General features: G+C 39.6%; 1 protein-coding gene across 1 annotated transcript; it reads right to left on the bottom strand.

Annotated features, from left to right (window-relative positions):
• Positions 1–27: 27 nt before the first annotated feature.
• Positions 28–19279, bottom strand: LOC131109346 (myosin heavy chain, fast skeletal muscle-like). The gene is made up of 38 exons (XM_058061261.1): positions 18960–19279; positions 18745–18888; positions 17169–17325; positions 17075–17102; positions 16878–16992; positions 16703–16795; positions 15564–15627; positions 15391–15489; positions 15213–15316; positions 15012–15150; positions 13912–14030; positions 12832–12981; positions 12582–12752; positions 12202–12508; positions 12038–12123; positions 11871–11958; positions 10954–11071; positions 10665–10788; positions 10075–10211; positions 9747–10002; positions 7936–8178; positions 7690–7866; positions 7467–7612; positions 7305–7395; positions 5857–6246; positions 5641–5767; positions 5455–5573; positions 4057–4253; positions 3799–3982; positions 3562–3727; positions 3339–3463; positions 1941–2249; positions 1663–1866; positions 1440–1565; positions 1188–1358; positions 919–1119; positions 711–842; positions 28–621 (listed from the first exon to the last, which is right to left on the bottom strand). The coding sequence occupies exons 1-38, from the start codon at positions 19161–19163 to the stop codon at positions 604–606; spliced, it is 5829 nt and encodes a 1942-aa protein (XP_057917244.1). The 5' UTR covers positions 19164–19279; the 3' UTR covers positions 28–603.
• Positions 19280–20400: the final 1121 nt, after the last annotated feature.

Here is a 20400-nt window from a genome sequence, read left to right on the forward strand (position 1 = left end):
ATTTTTACTTTTACCGTATAATAATGACAGCATCAAAACAGCACAACACATCAATTTTATTTAAAGTTGACCATTTACTGCATAGTTTTCGTATTCAATATAGTATATAACATTTGTACTACTGTATGCTCCTCATACTGTATGTGTAACCAGTAACATTATCATTAAATCATCAAGTCAGATAATATGTAATTTCATGTTCAATATGAAGTGATTTCTAATAGTTTTTCTTCTGTTAGTTCTACTTGACGGTTGAAAGCAATGTAATTATTTCAATACTACCACTAGAGGGCGCAATTTACCAACAGAGGGAGCCTTGAGTCAGGAAGAAAAGCTGTTAAACAATATGGAAACCAAACTAACATAAACATAAATGTTGATGTGGTGAGTGCTGAACATTAATAAAGAGATTTTTTTTTTATGAATAGACAATATGGTCCACAGCAAGAACCGTTACTGTATATGGACATATGTATCTATAGCCATCTACGCCACAACACTTGAATCCACCACACTTCCACAGCAAAACAATCCGGTATGTTGAAGATGTTATTTGGATTGTGGTTGCAGAACCACGGAGGATCTTCTAGATGTCATTAAGTTCTACTCAGATTCAGCAGCCTGGGCCAGGAAAGACAGACAGGAAATAAATTATTATTATTATTAATTGTGAACAGGAAGGATGAAGTTGAACAAATCCTATAAATTACCTTTCCAAACTCTCTACTTTTGGTTCTCATCTTATTGACCTGAGACTCAGCCATGTCTGCTCGCTCTTGGGCCTCCTCCAGTTCATGTTGGACCTTCCTAAATTTGGCAAGATAAACATTGGCCTGCTCCTCCTGGAGAAAAATAATTCAGTTATTCAGATATAATCTCATTTTTTATGTTCTGTTCTGTCTCAAATAAAAAGTTTACCACTTCGTCATTCTGCCGCTTGTATGCTTTGACTTTAAGTTGCAGCTTATCAACAAGATCCTGCAGTCTCAAAACCGTCTTCTTGTCTTCTTCTGTCTGATACGTCAGCTCTCTGACCCGCCGCTCATATTTACGAATTCCCTTCACCGCATCGGCCGCTCTTCTCTGCTCAGTCTCCATTTCGCCCTCAAGTTCACGCACCTGAAACAAATATCACATAATCTTTCCTCTCTGTGGACTTTCCAGACTCATGAGAACCGGATCAGTACCCTGGTCTCCATTTTCTGGAGCTGTTTCTTGCCCCCCTTCAATGCAAGACTCTCAGCTTCATCGAGACGATGCTGAAGGTCCTTCACTGAGGATTCCAGGTTTTTCTTCATTCTCTCCAGGTGGCTGCTGGTGTCTTGTTCTTTCTTGAGTTCCTCAGCCATCATGGCTGCCTGCGTTTGACACCGCATGACAAGAGAAGGTTTTATCGTGAGAACTGACAGCAAAAGACGGCATGTGATATTTATATTTACATCAGTGATTGCTTTCTTTGCTTTTTCTTCAGCGTTGCGAGCTTCTTGGACCGCATCCTCCAGCTCACCCTGCAGCTGGCTAACATCTGCGTCCAGCTTCTTCTTGGAGTTGAGAAGACTGGTGCTCTATATTGATTGTAAGCAAATCAAAGGAAATGAGTACTATGAACAGCATGATGAAAAAGTGAAGCGTTCCTGGTACTTCTTCATCCGTGCTCCTCACCTGAGAGTGGAAGAGCCCAGCTCTCTCGCAGGCATCAGCCAGTTCCTGTTCGGCTAGTTTGCGGCTTCTGTCCGACTGTTCCAGTGCAGCTCTTAGCTCCTCCACTTCTGCCTGCATCAAGACGTTCCTGCGCTCCATCATGGCCCCCTGCTCCTTCAGGTCCTCCTGGTTCCTCAATGCATTATCCAGGTGAAGAGTTTGCTCCTGAAGAAGAGACAAACCGAGTTGATGACGGCGTGGAATAAGTGAGAATTCCATTTGGATTCAAGTTGTTTCACTTTGAGGTGGCCTTGCATGCTCCTGAGCTGCTTCTGCGCCTCGGAGGCCTGTCTGTTAGCATGGCTCAACTGCATCTCCATCTCATTAAGGTCGGTGTCCATCTTCTTCCTGATTCGCAGGGCGTCGTTCTTGCTGCGAACTTCCGCATCCAAAGTGGACTGCATGGTCTCCATCATGCGCTGGTGGTTGCGTTTCATCTGGTCAATCTCCTCGTCCTTGTCAGCCAGCCGGCGCTCCACCTCTCCCTTGACTTGAGTGAGTTCCAGCTGGATACGCAGGATTTTGGATTCCTCGTGTTCCAGAGAAGCCTGGAAGACGGATGGGAATTGATGATTGATGTTGTCATTTGAGACAAGCGTGGCAAGCTAGTCCGTATGAACATTATTAGTTATTTTCTCAACTAGGTGCTTTGTAGTAAGATAGTAAGGTGACTATAGGGGTGTTATTTCATACCTAGCAGGCTCTAATAATGTTATAACCTGTATTTACTCCCCTGAGTCACTATATTGATGAGCAGAAGGGTTCTAACTGTTCATTTACGGGAGCTCTGTTACAAAAACGTGGCCCGCGGGCCAAATGTGGCCCGCAGGACACTAGTTTGAGGCCCCCGCCTTGATATGAAAGTTTAATTTTAGTGCGGCCCGCGCAAGTTTGATATGGATGCTGTATGGTATCATGTACCCAGAAAAAATTATTACGTTTGATTAATGTTCATGTTAAAGGTTAAATAACTGTTAATAGTTATCCTCCCTATCCGTGTGGAAGTGGTAAGTTTTTGGCTATTTAAGTTTAAAGGAAATAACTTGAAGGTTACCGTTTAGGTCGCTAGCTTTCTAGTTTGCGAGTTAGCATGTGTCTCAAGACCCTGCAGTTGCGCAATATGTTGTAAATAAAAAGAGTATAAATGTGACTATAGTCGTGTTTTGTCATGTCTACAGGGCTCTAATAATGCTTTGTTCATTTTAATCTGAAAAAAATAATTTGTCTACCCACCAACTATATGTGGTTTCTTAATTTTTAATTATTTGCTGTTTTATTATTATTATTATATTTATTTATTACTGATTGATTGATCTTTATTCTTGATTTGTTTATTTATTTTTCATCTTATTTTGTGTAGAAAAATAAAAAGTAAGATATTTGAGAACAGTGGAATGATTTATCAGAGCTTTTCTTGTAGAAAATTTTTTGTTTTTTTTTTTTAATAAATGCGTTTTTTTTTTTGTTTGTTTCTTTAGGAAAACCTGATGCGGTCCAGTCTCACCCAGACCCTAGCTCCAGTGGCCCCCAGGTAAATTGAGTTGGAGACCCCTGATTTAAGGGAACTGTCATTTTAGTGATGAAATATTGAAATATTGAAATATTGAATATTTTAATTCTATATTCCTTTGCGTTACCTCAGCTTCCTCCAAAGCAGTCTGGATCTCAGTCTTCTCGCTTTCTGAATGTTTCTTTGTCTTCTCCAACTCGTTAATGGCTTTACCATTCTCACCAAGCTGATCAGTCAGGTCGGAGATCTCCTCTGCAAGTCCAGTTTCATCATCAGATGTGCATGTTTAATAATAATAATAATAATAAATTTAATCTCAAAGGATTGGTGATTTACAGGAACCTACGTACGTTGTAAGTTCTTATTCTCTCGTTTGAGGACTTCAAGGTGCTCCAAAGCTTCTTCATAAGAGTTCTTTATTTTGAAGAGTTCTGTGCTGAGGGAACGACACTCCTTCTGCGAGCCTTCCAGCTCAGCCTGGCTCTCTTCATACTTCTGTTTTGACTCGGACAGAATCTAAAAACGTGATTTGGGTTGCGTCATTCTCCAAACCTCTGCTGTTTATCCGTGGAGTCCGTCTTTCTGACCTTATCAAAGTTTCGCTGCTTTTTATCCAGAACAGCTGCTTGCATATTGGCTCTTTCCACATCAGCCATGAGGTCCTCCACCTCCCCTTGGAGCCTCTGCTTTGTCTTCTCCAGTGTGGAACATTTGGCATTCACGGCCTCAACGGCTTCTTCTGCGTCTTGTAAACGTTGAGTCAGTTTTTTCCTGACCAATACAAATGAAAGGAATCAGGCACGACGGTCAATAGCCTAAAAACTTCCTTGAAAACGAACACCAACTTTGCTTCTTCCAGCTCGTCGTTACGTTGAATGGCGTCGGTCTCGTATTTGGTCCTCCACTGAGCTATCTCACTGTTGGCTTTAGACATGGCTCTCTGAAGCTCAGCCTTGGCCTCCTGCTCCTCCTCAAACTGCTCACGGAGCAGATCGCAGTCATGCCGTGCAGACTGCAGAGCGTGGGCAATGGCACTCTTAGCCTGGCGGGGAATCAAACAATAATGTCATCCGTCTGGGCTTGTTTGATAGTAATACTTACTAATAAGTACTAATACTAATAAGTTTTTATGGTAATGGTAATGGTAATGGTAATGGTAATGGTAATGGTAATGGTAATGGTTTTATTTCATTTGAACATGCATCAGATTACAATTGAGACGTATTAGATGACATTTTTAGGAAATTGGTTATTTTTAGCCTAATGCATTATTTTAGTTTTTATTTTAGTTTTTTTTTAATTATTTTTAGTTTGAAGATGAACTATATCAGCAAGTTGAAGTATTTGTGATTTTAGAAATAAGGAGTTAGTATGTTCTCTGTAGGCGCCATTATGAATTATCCTTACTGACCTTTTTTGCAGTACATTTACATCGAGTGAAGATTGCTTTTATAGTTATTAGCCCATATTTCCACACAATAAGGAAGATATGGTGGAACCAGAGAGCAATAAAGAGTGTGGAGTGATTTAATGATTGAGAACAAATTTTGCTTTGTTCAATATTGAAATATTTCCGACCACCTTATGTTGTATATTTGTAATATGAGTGTTCCAGCTAATATTTTCATCTATTGTGATCCCCAGAAATGTATTTTCCTTCAATCTTTCAATGTCTACACTGTCTATTTGTATTTGCTGGTGCGTGTCCTTTCTGTTGTTAGCAAACAGCATGATTTTAGTTTTATTTAGGTTCAAGGACAATCTATTATCATCAAAGCATCTTTTTAGTGTGACCATTTCTTCTCTGACCTTTCTAATGATTCCGTCTGTAATCCCTCTGGAACAAAAAGCAGTGGTATCATCCGCAAATAATACCAGCTTTATGTCTTTTGTGACTTTGGAGATATCATTGATGTCCCAGTATTGACCCCTGGGGTACTCCGCACTTAATATATGAACTTGCAGATGTGTATTCTCCTAAATTTTCCTTGACTTTGACTTCAAACACAATTTGGGGGAAAATGTCACAGAATTTGCATAAGTTGATCTTGCAAGATGTCATCTCAGTGAGCAACTAAAGGTTTAATTCCAGAAATGTCATCTCATTGGTCATCAAGTCTAATCCCCGATCATCATCACGTTGACACGCGCTATGATGTCCGTTTTTGTATATTACTTCCACAAAAGTGCTATGACCTTCTACTGTCCTCTAAAAGAGAAGACTGAACCGTGAAGTCACAAACCTTTGTTTCCTCTTCAACGTGCCGTTTGAGTTCCTCAATTTGCTGAGCGGAAGCCAGCTTGGCCCGTGACATTTGGGAAAGGATTGCTTCTTTCTCCTCCAGAAGACGAGAAAACTCACCTGATCGACAGGTAACGTTGTAAATACAAACAATAAAGGTCATTTTGACAAGATTCTATGACTTTACCGTTTTCATTCTGAAGTCGTGCCCTTTGGCCATTTAATTCGGTGATCAAACGCGAGTCTTCATCATGTTTGGTCTTGTATTCACTCAGCTGGTCCTCCATTGAGTGACACAGCTTCTCATACTGGATCTATATTCGGGGATGAAAAAACTATTGATTACTTCATGAACGCATACTTTACATGTACATCATGTAGTTGTTATACGATCCCAGATTACCTTGGCTTTGACTGCAACCTCCACATTACCAGACATGTCATCAATCTCCATCTTGTACTCGCTCTTCTCCTTCTCCAGCTTCTGTTTGATGCGCTGCAGGTTGTCGATGTGCTCGCCCAGCTCGGCCACACTGTCCGCGTGTTTCTTCCTCAAGGAGGCAGCGATGGCCTCGTGGTGGAGGGTAGACTCCTCGAGGTCTCGTCGCAGTTTCTGAAATTCCACCTCTCGCTTCTTGTTCATCTCGATCTGAGCTGCCGTCGCCCCTCCGGCCTCCTCCAGCCTCTCGCTGATCTCCTCAAGTTCCCTTGACAGTTCACACCTCTGCTTCTCCACCTTGGCTCGGGCAACGTGCTCCGCTTCGATCTCCTCTTCCAGGTCTTCAATGCGGGCCTGTGGGAAAAAACGGTTCAAAATAATCCGAAAGTACTGCTGTCACTGGTTACGCTGTATGAAGTAGTATTTGGGTAGCGAATGCATAGCAGTGAAACCCTCACAAGAGTACCAAGAGTACCAAGAGTACCCAGTATCACGAGTACCCAGTACCAAGAGTACCAAAAGTACCAAAAGTACCAAAAATACCAAGAGCACCAAGAGTACCAAGAGTACCAAGAGTACCAAGAGTACCAAGAGTACCCAGTACCAAGAGTACCCCGAGTACCAAGAGTACTCAGTACCAAGAGTACCAAGAGTACCCCGAGTACCAAGAGCACCCAGTACCAAGAGTACCCAGTACCAAGAGTACCCCAAGTACCAAGAGTACTCGGTACCAAGAGTACCCAGTACCAAAAGTACCAACAGTACCAAGAATACCAAGAGTACCCAGTACCAAGAATACCATAAGTACCAAGAGTACCCCGAGTACCAAGAGTACCCAGTACCAAGAGTATCCCGAGTACCAAGAGTACTCAGTACCAAGAGTACCCAGTACCAAAAGTACCAACAGTACCAAGAATACCAAGAGTACCCAGTACCAAGAATACCATAAGTACCAAGTACCAAGAGTACCAAGAGTACCCAGTACCAAGAGTACTAAGAGTACCCGGTACCAAAAGTACCAAGAATACCATAAGTACCAAGTACCAAGAGTACCAAGAGTACCAAGTACCAAGAGCACCAATAGTACAAAGAGTACCAAGTACCAAGAGTACCGAGTACCAAGAATACCAACAGTACCAAGAGAACAAGAGTACCAAGAGTACCCAGTACCAAGAGTACAAAGAGTACCAAGAGTACCAACAGTACCAACAGTACCAAGAGAACAAGAGTACCAAGAGTACCAAGAGTACCAAGAGTACCCAGTAGAAAGTATGAATGACACATGAGTCATGCTAACCTCAAGTCGTGGCCTAACCCACAACAAGCTAAACCTCAACTTTGAACCCAAGACATCACTTCCTGTCCTCCACACAGAACACCTTCACAAGTGTTCTTCATGATTTGGGCATTACCTGCAGCTCCTTGACCTTCTTCTGAGACTGACCAGCCACACTCTGCTCATCTTCAATTTTGGATGTAAGTTGACTTAATTCAAAGTCTTTCCTGAAAAGACCAAAAGTATTGAAGTGGTATATTTATAAGCAGCTGACTTGAAATATTTCATCAGTTCATACTTTTTAAGGTTCTCCTCCAGCTGTTGTTTGTCATTTTCCAAATCCATGATGGCTTCTTGGGCTAGTTTAAAATCTCCTTCTATCTTCCTCTTGGACCTTTCCACATCCATGCGGTTCTTTTTCTCCTGTTCCAGAGAACCTTCAAGCTAACCAAGAGATACTTTTTCAGTCATCATTGCGTGGATTTGGACGCCATGTAAAGACCTTTGACCCCTTGACATACATCATCAACTTGTTGCTCCAGCTTGACTTTGGCTTTACTCAGAGAGTTGACTTTGTCTTCCTCTGCTTGAAGATCCTCCAGGGTCTGCTGATGTGCTTGATGCAGGGCGGATTTCTCCTTGGATAGCATGGCAATGGTGTCATCCAGAGTAGACATCTCTTCCGTCAGATTCTTCACCTGAGGGACCGTTTCAAATTAAATGGCTGCTTTTTCAGTGGGCCATAAATCAAACCAGTAGACTCAAACCTTGTTTTCTGTGGAGTGTTTTTCCTTTTCGACTTTAACCAAGGTGAGCTCTAAGTCGTCAATGTCTCGCTTCAGTTCCGAACATTCGTCTTCCAGCTTCCTCCTCTTGGCGGTGAGCTCAGCGTTCACTTCCTCCTCATCCTCCAGTCTTTCTCTGAGTTCTTTGGTTTTGGCTTCCAGTACGATCTTGTTCTTTATGAGTCCCTCACATCTCTCCTCCGCGTCTGCCAGACTTTCACTTTCCTAGATCACACCCAAAAAGCAACAATGATACCAATATGCAAATGCAAAAACAAATGTATTTATCCAAATATTTAATATCTTAATTCATAAAGGATGTCTGTCTAGGCTAATTGCCTTTCATGCATTGATGGCCTTTGACAAGACACAAAGCCAATTCAATACATTACCAATGATTCCAATTTAAACAGGCTTACTTTCCACTAAAATATATAAGCACAGACTAAAGTCAAACCTCAGTTTTCGAAATATCGTGTAAATATGATATACCTTCCACCCCGTGAAGAAGACATTCCGGTATTTGGAAGGTTTTATGTCAGATGTAAGCATGGCTTTGAGGGGATGTATGTAATGATTAGCATGCTAGTACCGTATGGGTGACATCATGATCCCTCAGTGGTGCCGCTTTAATGACTGACGTCTGTTCACTGTTTTTCTATCTGCGATTAATTGTTATTAATTACAAGTTAACCATGGAGAACATGCGGTTAATCAGGTTTATTTGGTTTCACTTCGTTTGCAAACCTTTATTTGTGATGTCAGTCATATTTCGTGAGATGAGTTGAATGATATTTCAGTGATGGACAGTTTACTTTACCAATGTCTACATATAATTTCTTTAATAGATTGAGGTTAATTTATTTTTAAGCTGTTTAATAAACAAAAATCTGAAAAACGCAAACATATGATCCAGTCTCATTTTCATAGGTTTATTTAAAAGTGTGAAATCTTTCAAAGGTACACTTATTATGGATAGAAACGTTTTTCTATCTGTGATTAATTGTGATTAATTACAAAGTTAGCCATGGACAACATGCAGTTAATCAGGTTTATTTGGTTTCACTTCGTTTGCAAACCTTTATTTGTGATGTCAGTCATATTTTGTGAGATGATTTGAATGATATTTCAGTGATGGACAGTTTACTTTACCAATGTCTACTTATAATTTTTTTAATAGATTGAGGTCAATTTAGTTTTAAGCTTTTTAATGAACAAAAATCTGAAAAACACAAACATATGATCCAGTCGAATTTGTATAGGTTTATTTAAAAGTGTGAAATCTTTCAAAGGTACACTTATTATGGAATGGAATGGCCTTTATTGTCATTATACAAGATGTACAACGAGATGGAAAGAAACGTTTTTCTATCTGTGATTAATTGTGATTAATTACAAGTTAACCATGGAGAACATGCGGTTAATCAGGTTTATTTGGTTTCACTTCGTTTGCAAACCTTTATTTGTGATGTCAGTCATATTTTGTGAGATGATTTGTACGACATTTCAGTGATGGACAGTTTACTTTACCAATGTCTACTTATACATTTTTTTATAGATTGAGGTTAATTTAGTTTTAAGCTGTTTAATAAACAAAAATCTGATGGATAAAAAAGTTTTTCTATCTGCGACTAATTGTGATTAATTACAAGTTAACCATGGATTAAAATGCAGTTAATCAGGTTTACATTTTTTTAATCGATTGACAGCCCTAAGTATTGTTTTCTATGTTCTAAGCAAGCACAACCGAACGTGACGCGGCCGTAGCTGCAATGTACAATGTTTCTACTCACAGTTTGGATCTGCAGACACAAGTCGTTCTTCTCTTGAAGAAGGGAAACCATTTTGGCCTCGAGCTCCTTTTTCTTGGCCTCGGCTTTGGCTAAATCCTCTTTGCACTTTGCAAATTCTTCCTTCATGATGGCCATTTCCTTCTCGGTTTCAGCGCTTCGCAACAGCGGCTTGATCTTGAAGTAAAGCTTCATCCAGGGCCAGTGTTTCACATTCATGAAGGAGCGAATGTTGTACTGGATGGTGTAAATGCATTCTCTACAAAAATCATGGAATTAATGCATTTGTGCAGCAGCATTAATAAAAGCACGCAGTTTGAATTCTCCCTACCTCCTTGCCATCATTTGCATAAAATCCTTCCTCCGTAGGAAACCACGACACAAAGCTTGAGTGATGGTGATGAGAGAGGCAAGTCGTTCATCCCTCATTTCTTCTAAAAGACCCAAAAGTCCTGCTTTAAAGAACACCTGCAGGAGCCCGGAACATATACAAAAACATATATAAAACATATATAATACATATGCCGTATTTTCCGGACTATAAGACATACTTTTTTTCATAGGTTGGCTGTTCCTGGGACTTATACTCCAGAGCGCCTTATAAATGAAACAACTGTTTATGTTATATAAACACTGGACACCTTTTCTGTTTATGTTTATTTTTGTGTAGCTGAATAACCATTAGCATGTTAGCATATCTTACACCTATTCAGACTGTTTTCTATTCTTTTATTGTTAGAACTTGCCTTCCAAGAGGACGTAATGTTTTGGTCAAGTTGTTTGTCAAATAAATTGCCTGCAAAAAATGCGACTTTTTCTCCGGAGTGACTTATAGTCCAGAAAATACACTATAATACATCCATAAAAACCCGATCCACAAGCCACCAGCTACGGTGTCTTCGCCTGACTGGGATGCAGCACCTTTGTATGGCCAAATCTGTACTGTATGTGATCCACATCAATAGATCCTAAGAGTTTCTCAGCAGCCTTCTTGTTGTCAATGAATTGACCTTCAGGGATCACGCTGGCATTCAGCACTTTGTACCTACAGAAAAATACAATTTGACATTTCATTTCAGCACATCCTCTAAAAGAACCAGGATCCATGGATGCTTCACAGTTTGACCATACAATAACCAGGAACATATTTTTGTCAATATTTTCCTAGAAAAATAAATCTTCGGAGGAAAAGCGAGGTACCACGACTTACCTTTGCTTGAAATCTCCATACAAGATCCTACTGGGGAACCCTTTCCTGCAGATCCTGATTCCCTCCAGAACACCGTTACAGCGTAGTTGGTGTATGACCAGATGATGCTCCATGATTCCTAAATGACACAGTCACAGTTTATACAAATTATAGGCATGTTGCCTTCACTGACACTGTTGCTGTACAATCAGAGCGGTCACAATCCGTCCGTCCATCGAGCAAGTCACCATGATATCGATTGTGATACATAGGGCACATAGATCATTGGGACCCCCCCCCATTAAGGACATAGCAAACACCCGCTGCGTATCAAGAGCCCGTCGGATCTACTCTGACCCCACACCCCCCCAACATGGACTGGGGAGAAGGATCTGCATCATCCGCTGTAGAACAACCAGGTTTAGAGACAGCTACTTCCCCCTGGCCATCAGACTGCTCAATGCCAAATAAGCCCCTCTACCTGCCCACACGCACAACCAAAGCTTTAAATTATTGTTATTTATTCTAAATTATTTGTACAAATTACTGTTTACTCTGTACATTGTTCATATTTGATGTCATCTATTTATTCTCCACCTTATTTTTTATTTTTATTTTTTATTTTTTATTTATTTTTTTTTATTTTATTTTTTGTTTTTTTTTTTGTTTTTTTTTTGTATTTTTTGTATTTATTTATTTATTTATTTTAAAAAAATCATAATTTTTTTTTATTATTACACGGGAGCCAGGTTACATTTCGTTGGCAATTTCACTGCCTTGTTATTGTGCAATGACTATATTATTATTATAGATATTATTATTATATGGATTATTATGTCTATGTCTATAGCGCATGATATCACCACACAGTCCATGTAGCCGAAGGATAAAGAAAAATTAGATATTGCATATTCACCGAATAACGGAAACTGAATTACCTGGAGTTTTAGTTTCATTTGGAATGAGACACCGAACAAAATGTGGATGGGTGCTCCTCAGATTTGTCATGAGCTTCCCAAGGTTTTCCTGTTGGAGATGAAAAAAAAAAAATGACCGCCATTATAAGTTTTCATTCTAAATATTGTAAAATTTCTAAAAATGTTACCCTAAAGAGAGCTGAAACCGTCTGGAAGGATGAGCCCTTCTTTTTGGCAGCTTTCTTTGCAGCAACTCCAGATCCGCCACTGTTGTCTGATAACCAAGGTCTTACGGTAAACGTTCTACAACCAAAGCACATCACCAGAAACTCTTCCTAATTCAAGGCCTTACCATCTGATGAAGAATAACTGCAGTAGAGAAATGCCAGTAGTTTAAGTCCTGCTTTCTGGTAGAGCTGAACTACAGTTTCATTGAGCGGGTCCTTGTTCTTGTCTAACCAACCCGTGATGCTGTAGTCCACGGTCCCAGCGTAGTGCACCAGGGAGAAGTGAGCCTCGGCTTTTCCTTTGACAGGCTTGGGCTTCTGGAAGTTGTTGGATTTTCCAAGATGTTGGTCATATAGTTTGTTTTTGAAGGTGGTGTCTGACGCTTTGGGGAACATGCATTCCTCTTCCAGGATGGAAAAGATTCCCATAGGCTGTGGAGAACATTGGTTTTAATGTACAATGGTGGTGATTTATTGAAAATGTTAGCTAATATTTGGAACCCACCTTTTCAATGAGTTCTATACAAGCAGCCAGATCCATCCCAAAATCAATGAACTCCCACTCGATGCCCTCCTTCTTGTACTCCTCTTGCTCCAACACAAACATATGATGATTGAAAAACTGTTGCAGTTTCTCGTTGGTGAAGTTGATACACAGCTGCTCCAGACTATTGTACTGAAAAACACAAGTATTGGACTTGAACTTACAAGGACTCCGTTCTGAGTCCGAGAAATGTTACCATTGACGTACGTACGTCAAAGATTTCAAATCCAGCGATATCCAAGACTCCGATGAAGAACTGACGTGGTTGCTTGGTGTCCAGCATCTGATTGATGCGGATGACCATCCACAGAAACATCTTCTCGTAGACGGATTTGGCCAAAGCACCAATGGAATTGTAGACCTGCACAATGATATTCCACAGCGTGACCAAATATTGGACAGCGGCGCTCCTCTGAATGCTCAGAGACACTGTGATGTCACAACGACCCAGGCTTCCTGATATGGGCATGCCCGGGACAAGATGAGTGAGACCAATGTCTTAGTGTTACTAGGAGGTTTGGCACTGGAATATCGATTGCTCGTTGGGGCAGATTGCTTGGTGATACAAGCTCCAAAATTGGCACACTTGTGCAATAGAACCTACTTTTTCAAAAAAGTACGATATCCAACTTCAAATACAAAAATGGTGGCCATTTTTCAAGATGGCCACCATTCGTATTTGCACTAAAATAATGACAAAATAATGTAATTGTGATCATCTTCATTCATTCATTCATTCATTTTCTACCGCTTTTCCTCACGAGGGTCGCGGGGGTGCTGGAGCCTATCCCAGCTGTCTTCGGGCGGCGAGGCGGGGGAACACCCTGGACTGGTTGCCAGCAAATCACAGGGCACATATAGACAAACAACCATTCACACTCACATTCATACCTATGGACAATTTGGAGTCGCCAATTAACCTAGCATGTTTTTGGAATGTGGGAGGAAACCGGAGTACCCGGAAAAAACCCACGCATGCACGGGGAGAACCGTGGCCGAGGGTGGAATTGAACCCTGGTCTCCTAGCTGTGAGGTCTGTGCGCTAACCACTCGACCACCGTGCCGCCATTATTGGCTTTAATAAATTATAACACATTCATTTGGTATTCTGACCATAAAAATATTGTGTTTATTTGAGTTCTACTTCAACAAGTACATTTTTTTGGTCAAATTTGCTCTGGTGGCCATCTTGAAAATTGGCAGCCATATTACATTTTATGTTGGATATTGTACTTCTCTGCCCCACTATGCATTGGAATGGCTGAAGCTTTGATTGACAACATAAATGTACCTGTTGCAGAGTCTGTCCTTTGGTTACATACTCATTTCCAACTTTGACTCGGGGGTAACAAAGTGCTTTCAGGAGATCCGCAGAGTTGAGACCCATCAGATAAGCTGCTTTGTCAGCCACTGATTTTATTTTAAACAAAAAACAAAGAAAGCTATAATTAGACTTGATTTCTTACATGCTCCAATGTAGTGTTTTTCAACCTTTTTTGAGCCATGGCACGTTTTTTTTACATTGGAAAACATCACTAAGTCTATAGGAGGAACGAGCTAGTTGTTGCCACATGCACCGATATTACATTTCTCTTTCCGAATGACTTTTCCGGAAACAATGGTATCCATGGAAAGGAATATTTCAATCTCTTGTCTACATGCGTCGCTATAATCAACCATAATAGTCAATAGGACATGCCCAGTAAAACGTAAACACCAACATCACATGATACCGACTTCGCTGAGTTGTTCTTTCACTTGTTGGAATAATTCCGTATTGCCAGTTTTTCATTTTGTCCGGTCTTGAAATTTAGTTTGGAGCTGCGTCTTACGTCATATCTGAGCATGTGATATGATCCATTTAACCAGGAAAGATTCAAATTCAAGCTTGCTAATATTTATTAATTCAACTCGGTACATGTTTTATATAGATATATATTTTCTTTTGACTTATGGACATATGAATGGCGTTAGATTCTGTTCCACAGATGGCGCTAACGCACACGAAAGCTGGATAAAGTACAGAAGAAGAAAAACACACACTGACAACTTTCCGTTTGAGCGGCGACAAGAGACCTCAATCGGATTGGGGAAAGGAATATTCCACAACTGTTAATCCGATTATATATTCATTGGGATTGGCACTATTCTTTCGGAATGAGGCGTATACAAAAGGTTAAATTCTTTCAGTTTGAGCAAATAAACCAAATGCAATTGGAATATTTGGGTCCACGTATACGTGGATTTTGACATATTTGCAAATGATGATTAAAAAATGTTAATTATAAAAAAGTGATATTGGATAATTCCTCACGGTACACCGGACAATTTCTCAAGGCATGGCTCCATGTAACAGAATCATAAGAGAACATTTCCAAGAGTCCCACCTACCTTCTGTCCCATCTGGCTCTGCCTGCTCCTCTCTCTGCTTCTGCTTGAATTTCATGTTCCCATAATGCATCACAGCGCCAGTTAGTTTGTAAATACCGATGCGCTCCTCTGCAGTGAATCCAAGGACATCAATGGCACTCTGAAAGACAGAATATATTAAAATATTTGCATGTTGATAAGACATTTTCTTATTTTTCTTACATCTGTCGCCATGAGCTCGTCACTATCGTCAATGCTGGCAACGCTGATCTCCCCCTGGCTGACAAAGGGGTAGTCGTAGGGGTTGGTGGTAATGAGGAGAGTCTCTGCAAAGAGAATTGAAATGACGTGTAACGACTTCATATTAAATATTGACTTAATGATTGACATGCCAAGTCACCTATGAGCTCAGGCTTCTTATTGGACATGATCTGGTAGAAAATATGGTAGCTCCTCTCTGCGGCCAGCTGGAACGTAACTCTGGATTTTTCCAACAAGTCTACCAAAATGTGAGGTCATCATAATTAAAAGCTGGAGAACAATTGCATATGGCTCATTTTGATTCAAACTCACAAGTTTCTATATCAGCAGAGGCCAGTTTCCCAGTTGTTCCGAAGTGGATTCTTATGAATTTGCCCTGAGAGATTAAAAAAAATATGTTTTTATTATGATGAATATAAAAAAAATATTAAAAAAAATCTTTTTTCTTTCACAACATATGTCAAGAGACTTTATGAGGAGCATGATCTTCCTCTAGTCCTACAGGAACCACTACAGCAGGGGTCTCAAATATGCGGCCCGCGGGCCAAATGTGGCCCGCAGGACACTACTTTGAGGCCCCCGCCTTGATATGAAAGTTTAATGTTAGTGCGGCCGGCGCAAGTTTGATATGGATGCTGTATGGTATCATGTACCCAGAAAAAATTATTACGTTTGATTAATGTTCATGTTAAAGGTTAAATAACTGTTAATAGTTATCCTCCCTATCCGTGTGGAAGTGGTAATTTTTGGCTTCTTTTTTTTTAAATTTAAAGGAAATAACTTGGAGGCTACCGTTTAGGTCGCTAGCTCTCTAGTTTGCGAGTTAGCATGTCTCAAGACCCTGCAGTTGCGCAATATGTTGTAAATAAAAAGAGTATAAATGTGACTATAGTCGTGTTTTGTCATGTCTACAGGGCTCTAATAATGCTTTGTTCATTTTAATCTGAAAAAAATAATTTGTCTACCCACCAACTATATGTGGTTTCTTAAGTTTTTATTATTTGCTGTTTTATTATTATTATTATATTTATTTATTACTGATTGATTGATTTTCTTTATTCTTGATTTGTTTATTTTTCATCTTATTTTGCGCAGAAAAATAAAAATTAAGATATTTGAGAACAGTGGAATGTTCTATGCATTTTTTTGTTTTTGTTTTTTTTTTGGAAAACCTGATGTGGCCCAGTCTCACCCAGACCCGAGCTCCAGTGGCCCCCAAGTAAATAGAGACCCCTGCACTACAGGAACCACTTCAGGAACCACTACATCTTTGTGTTTCTTGGTGGCAACAGCATGTTGTTTGCTTAGTGAAAATGACACAACTGATTTCCACAAAAACGACCAATCAGAAGGTCATGTTATTGGCAGAGGTCATTGTGGTTCTTTTTACAAAAGCAGAATTTTGCCGTAGCTCTTGTACTGCATCTCATGAAATAAGACCAATCACTCACAAAACGTGACGAGTTGTCATTTCTGACCGTCTTGGCATTTCCAAAAGCTTCAAGCAAAGGGTTGGCAGAGATGATCTGGTCCTCCAGATTACCCTCCAAATAGAAATGATCAATAAAAGTGATCAATACATGCATTTAAGATGATATAATGTATAAAGTATAATAGTAATATTACCTGCAGCTTGCCCGTGGAAGCAGCATCTTTCTTTTTGTCCCCAGAGCCTGCAATTGTTGCAAAGTACTGGATGACACGCTTAGTGTTGACAGTCTTTCCTGCACCGGATTCTCCACTACCGGACAGGAAAAATCATTTGTTGCTGCAGTGTTCTTTTTATGAAACATAAAATGAGTTTGAAGGAAGCTGTAACGTACGTGATAAGAATGGACTGGTTTTCTCTATCTGGAAGAAACAGCGACATAGTTAGAACGGAGCCAAAGGAGGAGACATACTGGAGTTACTGTTTACCAGTGAGCATGAATTGATAGGCGTTGTCAGATATGGAGAAGATGTGTGGGGGGGCCTCTTGGCGCTTCTTGCCCCTGTAGGCCACCACCACTTCCTGGTTGTACACTGGGAGCCACTTGTAAGGATTCACAGTGACACAGAAGAGACCGGAGTAGGTCTGAAATCACATAATGGGTCAGATTCTGAAACTTTTTTTTGTTTGATTTGTTCTTAAACTCCACTTTACACCATTTTTCCCCACTTTGAGTTACACTATCTATTCATTTTAGACATAGATATTTTATTTCTATTTTATTTCTGGGGCATATAGTCAAGTAAACTATATTATGGAAAGCAGGAAGTGAACAAATGTAACAGTTACTGATTGTAAAAGTACCAGATGGAGGGGTAGGATTAAAAAGCCATAGCATTTCAGTATGTGGAATCAAACTATGGAATGGATTGAGTAAGGACCTCAAACAATGCACAACGATGAGCCAATTCAAGAAACAATACAAGCAGTTGATGTTTGCTAAATACAAGGATGAAGAGTCTTGAACCAGTCATGATGTGCTATATATATCACTATATTGACACTTACTATGGTACCCATTATGTCATATCACCTTGTAATTCGGGAAAGGACAAAAAATAAAAAAATGTAAAAAATGTAAAAAATTTTAAAAACACTAAAACAAAATTATAAAAATTAAAAAAATTAATAAAAGAAATTAATAAATAAAATAAATTTGCTAAATACAAGGATGAAGAGTCTTGAACCAGTCATGATGTGCTATATATATATCACTATATTGACACTTACCTACATACTTCGGTACGAGGTACTTCGATACAAGGTGCATTATTTAAAAAATAAATAAATAAAAAAAAACTATTATTGAAAGCAGGAAGTGAACAAATGTAACAGTTACTGATTGTAAAAGCACCAGATGGAGGGGTAGGATTTAATAAGCTTTGCTTCTTCCTACTCCTTTTGGACATGTGGAACTGTGAACTGATTATGAGATGCATTCAATTGTAATCTGATGCATGTTCAAATGAAATGAAACCATCACCATTACCAAGTATTATGTATGTCAGAGATTGCTCCACTATTCAGCCATTAGTCGTAGTCGGACAGAAAGCCATCCGTGCTCATCGGAAAAGTATGATGGTTTTCCTCACTATAGGGTCGGCCCCTTGGTGGCCCAATACTAGTTAAACTATTTATCCTGTTAGTGGGAAGTTGGAAACCCACGCTGGCTGCCATGAATCAGAATGCCCTTTATTGTCATTTTCCATAAAGTAGAATGAAATTGCAGCAGCTCCATTTTCAGTGCAATATATAGAAATTAGAAATTAAAAGAATAAATAATAATAAATAACGAAGGGTCTACATTGTAGAGGACGATTGGTTGCATTGGTTACATGGTCTTGTTGACGGAGATGATGGCTCGAGGTTTTCAGCCTAGTCCTAGTACTACCCCCCGTTTGTCAATTTTTTTTTTTTTACTTAAAAAAATATTCTCAAACATTTGGACTGATCTGATACTAATTTGTAGTAATATCAGTATTGTCTAAACATGCCTTTACTCACGTAAATCATCCATGCTGCATAGCGCTCTTTGAGGTTATACAACACCGCCGCTTCATTGAGGTGTGTCATCATGGCCATGTCCTCAATTTTGTCAAACTTGGGCGGGTTCATGGGGAAGACTTCGTCATCCGTCACTGTTACCACCTGCAAAGACAACAAAGACGAGGAACAGGCGATATAATATGAAGCTGACTCTTCCAAGTGATACTCCTTACCTTTCCGGCGTCGGTTTTAACGGTCACCTTCCCCTTCTCTTTGCTCTGTATGGTTCCTTTGACAAACAGCTCCTTGGGATCCACCACATATACACACGTTTTGGCGTCAAAGGGCCGGTTTTGGGCCTCGATCCGCTCCCGCTCGGGTCGTCTTAAGTAAGGGGCGGCTTCCCCAAACACGGACATTTCAGCATCTGTACTCATCTTTGCAGTTCACTCTAAAGGCACAGTACACATCAGAGCGAATATTGTTTTTGAACAATTATCTGAACGACTGCTAACGGCTAACAAGGTACATCATAAGAAGAAAACAATAAACCAACAGACCGACATCCTTACCAGCAGTAAGTCTGAGCCCAAAAATGTGGACTGCGTTAGCGCTTAAGGCTTTTTATATAAGGTCTCCTCAGCAATTGAGGCAAAGCAAACACCTATATTTAGGACAAAGCCTCAAATGAATGTTGGGGTGGGGGTGACTTTGGTGTGGGATATGATGGGCATGTCACCGAGCTTTTGTTATAAACCCAAGGAATGGAGCGATTGGGCTTAGGGCATAAAAAAAAAAACAAATATAGGATGTTGACTCTTGGAACAATTAAGGCACGGATGATTGAACCTCGGTAACGAGCATAACACATAAGGCCTCTTAATGATTAACCATGAAATAACGGAATATATCATGACTGGGATGACTGGGATGACTGGTTTGGTGTTGATATTCATCAACATCACTTAAAGGACGTTTGGCATGGTGCTCCACGGAATTTGGTCTGATTTGAGATATTATACTGATATAAATGCATATGACCTTGTGACTGGTGTGGCTGGTGTATAAATAAAAGAATTACCCACAAATCCCTCTGTTGAATCTCCCTGCAGGATGCTTGTTGAGATAAGAAGGAGTAGGAAGAAGCACAGCTTATTAAATCCTACCCCTCCATCTGGTACTTTTACCATCAGTAACTGTTACATTTGTTCACTTCCTGCTTTCCTAATATAGTTTGGGTTTTTAAATGAAATAAAATAAAATAAAATAAAATAAAATAAAATAAAATAAAATAAAATAAAATAAAATAAAATAAAATAAAATAAAATAAAATAAAATAAAATAAAATAAAATAAAATAAAATTAAATTAAATTAAATTAAATTAAATTAAATTAAATTAAATTAAATTAAATTACATTTTTTGTCACGTACCGAAGTACGAGGTGATATGAGCATCCAATGACATAATGGGTACCATAGTAAGTGTCAATATAGTGATATATATAGCACATCATGACTGGTTCAAGACTCTTCATCCTTGTATTTAGCAAACATCAACTGCTTGTATTGTTTCTTGAATTGGCTCATCGTTGTGCATTGTTTGAGGTCCTTACTCAATCCATTCCATAGTTTGATTCCAAATACTGAAATGCTATGGCTTTTTAACGTAGTCC

Source organism: Doryrhamphus excisus, chromosome 22, assembly GCF_030265055.1.
Source record: "Doryrhamphus excisus isolate RoL2022-K1 chromosome 22, RoL_Dexc_1.0, whole genome shotgun sequence".
Classification (NCBI taxonomy): Eukaryota; Metazoa; Chordata; class Actinopteri; order Syngnathiformes; family Syngnathidae; genus Doryrhamphus; species Doryrhamphus excisus.

Excerpts from the sequence above, each read along its gene's own strand:
- LOC131109346 (XM_058061261.1), bottom strand. The coding sequence starts at position 19,163 with ATGAGTACAGATGCTGAAATGTCCGTGTTTGGGGAAGCCGCCCCTTAC. Across the intron at positions 3,983-4,056 it reads GACGAGCTGGAAGAAGCAAA|GAAAAAACTGACTCAACGTT; the intron begins GTTGGTGTTCGT and ends TGTATTGGTCAG. Across the intron at positions 3,728-3,798 it reads AGCAGCGAAACTTTGATAAG|ATTCTGTCCGAGTCAAAACA; the intron begins GTCAGAAAGACG and ends TCACGTTTTTAG.